Source organism: Athene cunicularia (assembly GCF_003259725.1).
Source record: "Athene cunicularia isolate RWA chromosome 3 unlocalized genomic scaffold, athCun1 chr3_part1, whole genome shotgun sequence".
NCBI classification, from domain to species: Eukaryota; Metazoa; Chordata; class Aves; order Strigiformes; family Strigidae; genus Athene; species Athene cunicularia.
The window spans coordinates 79,221,695-79,233,256 of NW_020799097.1; the positions used below are offsets into that span (position 1 = coordinate 79,221,695).

The window sequence follows — 11,562 nt, forward strand, 5'->3', positions numbered from 1 at the left end:
CCCGCCCGCCGCTCTCGTCCCTCTGGGACAGGCTCCGGCCCTTCAAGGCAGTGGGGGGCCGCGGGCCTGGCTCTGCGCCGCTGCGCGTCAGAAGCGGGGGCTTTGCGCCTCCTTCCTTGCGCTGTAGGCCTTGGCCGGGGGGTCTTGGGAGGGCTGGAGCGGTTGTGAGCGTTTCTGCTGACAGCCCTTCTTAATGCTGTTGCACATGACTGTGGGCGTGATAAAATTTGTACGGTCGTAGTTGCTTGCCGGCAAGATGAAACATAGTGTCATCAACTGTTGTAAGGGTCATTTCTCTGAATTCTTGTGTCTGCATAAAACTGGGGGAGGGGGAAGTTTTTTTAATCGTTTCAGTTTGTGGAGAAAAGGTTCCCCTGCAGATTCATGCAGTTGAAAGTAGTGCAGTTGAAATCTTGTGGTAACCCGAGATCTCCATTTCACACAAGTAACAGCAATAGACGCCTGGCAACGTTCATCTGTTGAGCAGAATGTGCGTTTTCCACTCTTGGGAAACTTAGCGTCACAACGTAAAACAATTTGATCCTGATTCTGCCAGCTTTATTGAGGTGCCTCTGATGAAAGTACTTCTCAAGTCAGTAGATTTTACTTGTTCTCTTTTCTGCTACTGTGATGGATTAGAGATTTCCTTAAGATGCCAGTTACTGTTTAGAGGTGAAACAGGATGGTTGACAAAATATAAACTTTGTTATGCTTTCAGAAAATGTGTGTAGTAGTAATATTAAAATTCTAGTAGCAGCCAAGGCATATACCGTAAGCATGTATATTGTAGCAATCCTGAGACAGTCTAATTGAAATATCAGAATCGGCGGTGTGAAAAACAGGAAAAATTGTACCTGTTTAGTTAAAACACCGTGAATTTCTTCACTGCTTAACTGGGAAGGGATTTGACTTTCGAGTAAAATAAAATAAAACAAAAAAGTTTTTCTGAGAATGAAGAAGAAAAAGCTTGATGGAGCTTGTTACCTCAATTTTTCATTGCAAGGTCCTTTAAAATAAAACGGTGCTGTGTTAGAGGAAATTGGTGCTGTAGTAGAAGAAAGAGCACATCTAATGTAGAAGCTGTGCCAAACATCTTTGTATTGAGACTAATAGAAATAAAAATGGAGGTCATCAATGGTTTTAGTTTTATCCCACAATTGTCTCTATGGAATGCCTGAATTGGTTCATTTGGCATGCTATTGAGTTCTGCCACAGAATTTGGAGACTCTCTTCAGTCTTTTAGTATTGTTTAAACTGAAAATAGGCTTATTCCATTTTTTATTATTTAATTTCTGGATGAAGTTTGTATATGTGTCTTTTCAGATAGATTGGTTCAAAATTGCTGTGCATGTTAGAAATCACCTTTAATATGTTAACTTCACTATTAATGATAGATTTGTAGATTCACAAAATATAGGTAAACCTCTAATTGTTTAAAGAGGTCTTGAAAATTATGTTTTCAAATGACAAGATGGTAAAATAGCTTGAATTTCTGATTCAAAGCAGAACTGCTACTGCCAAAACTGTTGCAGAAGTAGAGGTATTGCAACTGGTACCATATCAATGGACTACTGTCTATAAAGTCAGATTGTAACTGAGCCATTTGTACAATCAAGGTACAAGACTGATTTCCAAAGTTATTTAGTAGTTTTTCCTGCTGGCTTCAGTTAAACATATTTGTATAATTTTAGTGTGAAAATCAAGCCATTAATTCCTGTGTCAGCTGTTACAAAGCTTTTGATTACATCTGTACTTGTTTTTCTAGCAGTGTGGCCTTTTCTATATTTTACGCTATCAGTCTGAAATTTTTAAAGACTTATTTATGAAAACCTTTTGATATTTACAGTTTTCACTGATGTAAAAAGCAGAAGTGGAAGGCAAACTGAATGGACACTTAATGTCCAGTTTGTTGATGATGGAAAGAATACTGGTTCAAAGTGTTTAAAGGCTGGGACAACACAAGCAACTATCAGCAAAAGCAGAAAACTAACTGTTCAGATTCCAAGCTGCTTTTCTTTGATTGTGGAATTTCATTATGTTTCTCAGTATTGCATTTTAGAATGTTGTTATTATTTTTCTTTCAGACTGTGCAACTCGGCTGTGAGTTTCAGAGATCAGCCATGGGCATTAAAGGTTTGCAAGGATTTGTGGCAAGGGTTTGCCCTGACGCCTGCAGAACGGTAGATCTGAGAGAGATGGCAGAAAAACATTGCATCGATCATCCTGATGTCCCACCTGTTATTGTAGTGGATGCCATGAGTTGTGTTAGATACTGGTACACCCCAGAATCCTGGGTGTGCGGAGGCCAGTGGCGGGAGTACCTTGCCAATTTAGAGGATTTTATTAAGGCATTTATGGGAGCAGGTATCCAGTTGGTGTTTTACTTTGATGGAGTGGTAGAAGAGAAAAAGAGAGATGAGTGGATCAAACGGAGGTTGCAGAATAACAAGGAGATAGCCAGAATATTTCACTTTATCAAGACTCAGAGGAAACAACCAGGGAGAGGAATGTTTGTTGTTCCTTCAGCTTTGCCTACTTTTACACGTTTTGCCTTGAAGTCTCTTGGCCAAAAAACAGTGTGCACATTGCAGGAGGCAGACTTTGAGGTGGCTGTGTATGGTTTGCAACATAACTGCATAGGAATTCTTGGGCAAGATAGTGACTACCTCATCTATAATACATGCCCCTACTTCTCCATAGAGAAGCTCCGTTTGGACAAACTGGTCACTGTTATGTACTCTCGAGAAGATCTTTGCCATGCATTGGGTCTTAGTTTGACACACCTCCCTCTCTTTGCTTGCTTGCTTGGCAATGATGTTGTTCCAGAAAGCTTGCTGGAAGGCTTTTGGCAAAAGTGTTTAGCCACCAGTCCCCACAAGAATAACAGCTACAACAGAAGAACAAACATACTTCTAGCTGTAGCAAATTACATCTCAAAAGTTCCATGCTCATACAGTAGCCTGAAAGATTTGGAAGAGATACTACCTATGGGGTCAGACAAGACGTTACTTTACAAAGGAGTGGAGTCCTATCTTTTGCCAGGGCAGCAGTCTCCATGGATTCCCCCCAACACAACAAATTGCCAGATGTTCTCCCTTCAACAACAAACAGCAGTGTGTCAAGATAAAGAAGTCTTTCAGGTACTTTGTTTTTTAAAGCTTAATGGTCACTTTATTGCCATGACTACTTAGTGTAAGTTTGAGTGTGAGTACACTGAACTTACTGATTTAAATTTGCTGAGCAAAATATTTTGTCTGTTAAATATAGCCATGGTTAGGACTGTTACATGCATGATGATGAGGACAGATGCAACGCATTTAATTAAAAGTGGTTCCTCTCTTTTTGAAGCATCAAGCAGGCCAAATAATGGTAATCAGCAGCTCCTGTATTGGCCTATAGGTAGGCATAGAGATATACTTCCCATATATTGCACACTGTAATGACTTTTTGCCTTGAGAGCCCCCAGCTGACAAGTGGTCTGCTTGGCTGTCGCTGGCACATGCAGCCAAGGTACCAAAGGGAACGGTGCTAAGAACACAGAAGTTGAAATTGCTCATGTGGAGGAGATGAGGAAACTTACTATAAATCTGTATTTTGTGATTTTTGGATCAGTTAATTATCCTGTAGATACATTGTCCCTGAATGAACCAAAAGCCCTTTGAGTGGCTTGTTAATCCTTAAAGACAGGGCTCCACTAGCAGGTTTCTCTTATGGCTTCTCACATGGGCAGAGAAGCGGTGGTGTTGGGGTAAGAAACAGTATGTCAGACAGGGTCACTCTGAGAGACTGGATCTATTAGCTGGGGTAGCCTACCTGGCTGATAGAAACAGAGCTACCCTCTTCAATGCATCAGAATTTATGTGATAGCAGTAAGTCTAGAGTAGAGTTCTATAAATTCATGGCAATTAAGATAACATACTGAGATTTGATAAAAAGAAGAATCTATACGAGGTAGTGTATTTTAGACCCTGTATTAGCCATCAATTACTCCCTATTTTGTTAGGTACCTACAGACTTCAAATAGAGAGCCTTTTTTTTGTGTCTGTCTCTTGAGCATTTTCTTTGAAACTATTTTTAAGTTTCCTCAGATTACTCTAAATTAATCCTATAATTTACGTTTTCCTTTTCTAAAACCACTCTAAAACATTTTAAAACTACATTATAACCTATGCAATGCTCATTTTGGCTAAACTACAGATATATTTTGGCTTTTTATTAACCACACATAGAGACAATACATGTCACTTTTGACTGTAGTAGTTAAACAGAAGACATTATTTAAAAAAACAGCAACACTGCATCCTAATAAAGTGTTGAAAAATACTGTTTATGCTTGAAGTGCAAGGAAAAATCAGCCAGAATGTAATTATCTAGTATGGGCTATGGCCAGGACAACAGTGGTAATATCCTTACTCCTTAAGAGAATGTATCGTCTTTATGACAGGCGGTCATTATTTCTTGGCTTGATCTTTCATTTGAAGGATTGCAGTTCTCTAGCATCGTGCTGAACTACTGCTGTAATAAAATAATGTTTAGAAACTCCACTGAAGAACGCCTCGCTGTTGCTGCCAAAATCCTATGTTAAGCCAGTCCCTGGGCCAAGGAAATCACAGTCAAAGTTGTAGACAAGTTAACTTGTTTTTTCTTTTTGTTGCAGATATTTAAATATTGGTATATGTAGTGTGTGTGCTTGCCTTCATGATTTGAAACCCATATGTAGTTCTGCTTACCTTGCACATAATCTGAACTGCACGTAAATGTCGTACATAGCTCAGTTCCAACCTTGAGGACGTAGCCTTGTGTTGCTGCTTCTTTCAGAAAAGAAAAGCATAACTTTCTAGCTGACTGTAAATCAGAAATATTTTTCAAGATACAGCACAATACAGCAGTGAAATCAGCTTGTATATTTTTGAAATCGGCTTGTATTTTTTTCAGTACATTAGGATGTGTAGATTATTGGCAAATGGCAAGAAACCAGTATTTTCAAATGATCTTGTATCTGTGACAGTGGTTTGCTTGAAATAGTTCAGTGCTTCGTTCAAATCATGCTTAGAAACTCTTTGGTTTTGTTTTATACAAAAGTAGATTTGGGGGATTACATTGTTTATGTATATTAGAAATACTGAAGGATTTCTTCCAGGGCAACCATTAATTTATTGTTGTAAGAAAATGCTCTGTTGATTGGTATTGTACACAGAAGCCAATCACTGATTTTATGCTTGTGTGAGAATTTCTTCTGAAAGTATGATATTTCAGTAGAACTAGTTTTGTTCAGTCATGTCCCAGTGATTGACTACAGCTTTGACCTGCTGAGTTTCAAAATTTGCAGATACTGGAGTTCTGCAGAAATGGTGAATTTGGCTCTGGCTGGTGGTCTGGTGGTAACCAGTGAAAGAGGCTGACATAGCTGCATGGATGGCACAACCCACAACACAGAGAGCATGACACATGCAGGGAATGCAGAGCAGAGAAACTTCAGTGCCTGCTCACCATATGGCATGGGTCCTGGAGAATTTATTAGGGGTACCTCATGGAAATAATTTGCTCCACTCAGCTGCTTGGACACCCCCATAGTTTTGGTCTGAGGTTGTGAAGTAGAAGGTCTGTTGGGCTCTGCACTTGGCCAGTCCGGGTTACAAGTGTTACTGGTTGAAATTCTGTGCTGCCTGAGAGCAGCTTTGTTGCTTCTGCATCTGAGCTGCTCCAGACCAGCAGTCCCTGTTGGTACCAAGGCTGCTTGTAGCTAGCTGCCATAGCCAGATGTGTCTGCACCCAGTGCATGATTAATATGCAGCCTGGGTAACGCTGTGATTCTGCTTTTCAGCAACAGCCTGCACACCTGGTTTTCCTCACTAGAGAAGATTGCATTTCTTTTCTTGGGAAAGAGCTATTGCAAGGTAAAAGTGGTGAGGTTAAGTATTCTAATTTGACCACAATGTAAACTACACAAAATCAGCTCAGGAAAGAAAAGGATCTGTCTTATGGAGTTCATCTTGCAATAAAATTAAAAGTTTGGGGTTTGGCATGTCTTCACTTACTATTTAAAGAGGGAAGGTACTTTTTCAGGTGACTAAAGGAGGGCAGCTCATTTTCTAATGTCTGAATTCAGAATCCATTTTAAGAATAATTACTCTGTCATTAAAACCCCCAAATTTTAAGAATTCAAGGAGGGGATAAGAAAGGTGATGATAGGTTTCCTGAGGATTCCTGTCCACAAAAAGATAAAAGTTCTGAAAAATATACTATACGGGTGTTATTTGAAAAAGCACTTGTTCCCTCCCTGGCTATTCCCTCCATTTCCACTGATAGAGGAAGTAGTATTTCCTGAAAGAGTGAATACTTTTTGTTACTTTATGATCCTTCTTAATTTTGGAGATAATGCCTTGTTCCTTCTTTGAACAAACAGTTAGCTAAAGAACAGCATATCCAATCTGAAAATTATACAATCTTCAATATCCTAAGTAATGGAGAGATTGACTGCAGCAACTCTTTGGAAGATGAATGTGATAGAGAGATTCCTGGACAGGCACTTATCTACCGCCCTGCTCGTCAGCATATTTATTCTGTCTTGTTGGAACCTGGAAAAGGTAAGAATTAAACTACTTATACCATTATTCAATCATACTTTCAATTTTGAAGTATGAAATCTTGACTTCCTTGTTTCAGTGACTACATCAACATGGCATTTAGGATAAAAACTGTGGGCAGCTGATGTGTACTTTTTAAGGAATCAAGAGAAAATGTGACAGTGAAATTTCAGTCTTTCTACATGCTGTTGACTTTCAGTGCTGTGAGATTTTTTAAAATTGGGATTTTTTTTTCTTATTAGATGGAAAGTTGTGAAAGTTGAAAATGATCAAAAGATTGAGCAAAACAATGACGTTTAGAAGACTTTAAAAGTTGGAGAGGATATGAAACCTTATGTTGCTTTGATAAGTGTAGCTCCTGATGAATTGAGTTGTAATACAATTTTTCAAAACAGTAGTGCACTGTTACAGTTTTACCTTCTGTTGATTTCAATAACAGTGCATAGTCAAGTGTAGTCACTGTAGCAATACCAATGTGAGTAGTCATGCCAGTGATTATTAGTTCTTCCAAAGTGCAAGAAAATATGATTTCTTTACCCAGTGGTATAAACAGATTCTGTAGCAGGTATACATCTGTGCTTACCTTCTGCTTTAAGACACATAATTCTTTATTCACATCCTTAGACAAATTTTATGTTCTTGAGACTTCCATCAGTTAAATGTTATCTTTACAGTGTCTTTTAGGCAGTGAGTTGAAAATTTAAAATGTACTGAATTTTTATTCTTTTTAATATGTTGATTTTTCCTTGGTAACAACTTTATATTTTGTTGATGAAAGTGCACTGCCATCCAACCTAATATTCAAGCTATGTGCTTAGAAGGGCACAGAAAGGTAATTAAGTGCCTGACTTCCTTCAGCAACTAGAGGTTGAAGTTGTGCTATAATAGGAGAAAAAAAAAAAAAAACAACAGGAAAAACTGAATCAGAGTTTATGTAGTCATTTGGAGAGAGTAACAAAAATCTCAGTGGTAGTCATGCACATCTGTCATTTTTCATTTTTCGGCCTACTGCCTCTAAATTTTGTAGACAATTATAATTTGGTTGGGTTTTGTTATTCCTCTAAGCAGCAGGATATTCATTGATGTTTTCAGAAACACAGAGACCAAAACTTCTAATTAACAGTTGTTGCTGTGAAATGGCAGGGTAGTAGGCAGATTTGCATTTGTGTTACAGTGTTTGTAGTACTCAGATGAAGAATATTAGAATTGAAATACAGAAACATTAATTTAGAATCTTACCGAAAATGAAATTTGAATGTGAAAGAGGTCTTCTCTTAAGAAAGTGATTTTTAGAATAAACCCACAGATAAACATGTATTACTTGTTCTCAGTTTATGCCTTAAATTCCAGAGATAATTTTCTAAAGTAAATCATAGTGCACTCTCAATCCTTAACCCTTCCAGAAAGGTAGGTAGAGTGTGTCTGCACGGGCACCCCTATTAGATGTGCATTTTTAGTGTCTATCTCCAACTGCTTTAACCATGTCACTTCCTAGTAGTTCATGGGTTGTTTTTTTATTCCAGTATATACCCACTTCTAAGTCAGGAGCGTCAATCATTAATCAAGAGTCTGTAAGGTAATTCATGGTGAATGTAAACATTATTTTTTATGAATTTGCTGCTAGACGTACAAGGAGGTCAAGTTGACTGTTTTTTGTAATTTGATGAGTGGTAGGATGGGAAAAAGTAACATGCCTTGTATGTAGGTTGTAGTATACTGTAGAATTACTTTGGATTAGCATTAAAAAGGAGTTTACTGGAAGGAGTCAGCCAATTAAATTAGTCCATGTAGAGTCTGCTGCCATTGTGATACAGTTGCTGATGTAGCTCATTTGAAGCTAACTTGGTTAACTGTACACAGTGGTACAGTTTGTGGTGGAGATGTATGTGTTAGTGATCCTCTTTTTTATTCCTTCAGATCCCTCAATTACAAGATTCCTGTGTTGGAAACTGACCTCTTTGAGGTTTGCAAATCTGCTTCTTTACTGTTAAACGGGGAGAGCCAACATTTAGTAAAAGCGATGATTGCAGTTTTAGTAAGAACAGCTTAAAAACAATGTAAACTTTCCTCTACCCTGAAACAAGAAACTGTTAGTTTTGAATGTCTAGGCTGAGATTTCCAAGGGTGCTTAAAAGACCCAGGATTCCACAGGAGCTGGATGTTGTCATATCCTTTGAAGTCACCCACCTAAACCATGCCACTTTGCCTGAAGCCAGAGTAATAAGCATTTATTTTACTGTCAGTGCCAGTTTAAGTAGTTCTCTTGCACTGCCACTCATTTCAGTCCCTGTGCAACCTCTCAGTTTTGCTGGTGCAGCTGTTTGTGCAGCTGCGTAGTGGCCTAGTTTGAGAAACTGAAAATAGCCCCTGTCTCTCTTCCCTCCCTTTCTTGCAGTCAGGTAGCTAACCTGGTTCTGTTTCCCCATCTGACTCTTTGTGTAGACACAAACAGCTGTGGCAAAACAGCCCGAGGGAATGGCAGGGAGTGGGAATGAGCAAATCAGTGGTGGCCTGGAAAAGTTAGCAGTGCTTCTGAAAGAATTGTTTATGTAGCTACACCCTTGGTATGATTTGGTATGTGGTAAGCATGGAAATGTTGCTAGAATCGCAGCCTTATTTTTGACCTTAAAATATATGAGGGGGTTGATGGTGATCCTGATTATATGGCACCTGTTGCCTGTGTGTTTTAAAAGTATCTTTATAATTAATTGAGCTATTTCTGGTCATTACATGGAATATTGCATATAGGGATATATAAATGGTCAACATTTAGCATCTTTCCAAGAAAAAGTGCTATTGGAAAATTCAAGCAGGAGTGGAAAATAACAATAAATAATGCACCTTGATAGACCAGCCAAGCTCGCTCTTTTGTGTGTGAAGAGTTCAGAACAAAGCCAGCAGGCTTTGGCACTAGTACAGTCCATGGAAATACCTGCACCTGCGTGACTGCTGCCAATTAGGAGGTTATGTAATGTAGCCTAAGTCCGTGGCCAGCTCCTGGAAGTCCTGGCATCACTCCCAGTTCTAACATTAGCAGGCCAGACTGACCCTCACTTTGACACTGTCAAAAACAGTCCATTAGCAGAATTTTTGCCAGTTACCACCAGTGACCACTCAGGACGGCTGGCATTGTTGCTGGTATAGAAGAGCACACGTAACAGCATTTCCAACCGTCTCATGTTTTCGTGTTTTGTGCATAGTTGAAATTTCCCTTAGGTTGCCTAAGCAGTGCTTCCGCAGGTTGTTCAGAATCTATTTTAACAAATGAACTGCTATTTTTTGAATTTCACTGGTGATATTCTGTATGTGGATTTTGGGGAAAAGAGTTTGAAAAACGACTGTTTTTTTTCCAGAGATACTTCCATGAAGCAGGGAGGGCTGGCATTTAGTAATCATGTCTCCATTTTGGTCTTGGTATGTTAATGTGCTGTCAGTTGGCAGGACCTTGCTTTTAGCTATATTTATTTGGCTATGTGAACAGTAATATACTTTTGTTACTAATGGACTATAATAGTGAAAAACACTCAGCTTGATGTGGTGCTACATCCTGTACCAACATTCACATACATTAAAAGAGCAAAACTAGAGGTTTCCTACTGACTTTTCTTTTTGCTGTGCTTGAGCTCAATGGGTGATGTAAAAATAGTATTTCACTGGCATCTAGAGTTGAGAGACATTTTGATAAGTTTTTCTGCAAGTTGTGGAACTCGAGTGACTCTCTCCACCAGCTTCCCCTCAGCAAAGCTTTTAATTTCCATGCTTCTTTTGAGCATCCCCTTAACTTCTCCTCATGACTTTGACAACTCCCTCCTGCAATACATGGTGTTCTCAAGTATGTTCCTTACTGCCTCCCGCTCTCCCCAAATCCCATCTATGTTTTTATTAATCTCTAGCTCTTTTGTAGCTACTTGTGTACTGATTTGCCATCCAGTCTGTTGGGATGTAACAGGTAACTTGACTTCCCTGCCCTTCTTTCAGTTGGTGCCCTAATAGGATCCCTCTGTCAGCTGAGTCACCAGTTTCACAAAATGCTTAGGAATTTAATCCGTGTGAAATCTCTTCTCTGTCAGATTTAGTTGAAACAGAGCAGTACATCCATGAATTAATTATAAGACAGACATCCTAATTGTATTAGGTTTGCTTCCTTAAGAAGCCAGGCTAAAATCTGGGAAGCTGAGTTGAGCTGAAGAGATTGAATAAAACAGAGTAATTTACATAATAAACCTTGAAACAGAATGCGAAAACATCAGAATGTTTCTGAAAGTGACTTTGGGATATTAAATTGGAGGGTTTTTTTCCATGCAGTAACATTAGCATAAGCAATGATTTATAATCAACATATGAGACTATTCAGCTACTGGAATGTGCAGTTTAAGGATTTTTTTTTTTTTTCCCCCAGTGTAGGCATTTTTCATTTTATTGCTAATGTCATCAGTTTTTGAACAGTGAAGCATGGCAAGCCAGGTGTAATGCTGTCCCTCATTGTCCAGCTGTTGGCTCTTCAGTCCCTCACCTTTATTGGGAGTTTGTGCTGCAGGTCCTTTAGTAAGGAAGAAAGAAGCAGGGCTGTAAAACAGATTTATCGTGTTCTTTTTTCCCCCTCTCTTAGCCCTAACACTAGAATTCCATCTGAGAAATTTCTGCCCTTGCACCAGAGCACAATACTCATTCATTCATGCCAACAGTCATTTGCAGCGTTGAGCTACGAACAAGATCAGGAAATTACTATCATCGAACTGGGTGGTGGAGGGAAGGGGAGTTTGGAGAGTTTGGTTTATTTTAAAGTAGGTCAGGTGTTTGATTAGAGTGCATAATGTGGCATCAGAAATACTTGTGCAGTAAAGTGCAGGGTGATTGGAATTGATGATAAAAGGCAGGAATTTTTAAGAACAGTGGCTTCAGCACTGGGTGAAAGCTGGAAGGAATTAGAGATGCAATTCTGTGAATCTGGAAAGGGACAAGGGGGGGGGGGGGG

General features: G+C 39.1%; 1 protein-coding gene across 3 annotated transcripts in view; it reads left to right on the forward strand.

Annotated features, from left to right (window-relative positions):
- The first annotated feature begins 21 nt into the window (after positions 1–21).
- Positions 22–11,562, forward strand: part of FAM120B (family with sequence similarity 120B) — a 61,041-nt gene continuing 49,500 nt past the window's right edge. Inside the window, exons 1-4 of one of the 3 annotated variants that reach the window (XM_026845876.1) lie at positions 22–592; positions 1,507–1,616; positions 2,085–3,140; positions 6,407–6,587. In XM_026845876.1, coding sequence (XP_026701677.1) covers positions 2,121–3,140; positions 6,407–6,587 — 1,201 coding nt within the window. In that variant the 5' untranslated portion in view covers positions 22–592; positions 1,507–1,616; positions 2,085–2,120. Of the gene's footprint in view, positions 1,617–2,084; positions 3,141–6,406; positions 6,588–11,562 lie in introns of all 3 variants that reach the window. The other 2 variants (XR_003398086.1, XM_026845877.1) reach the window with 2 other exon arrangements.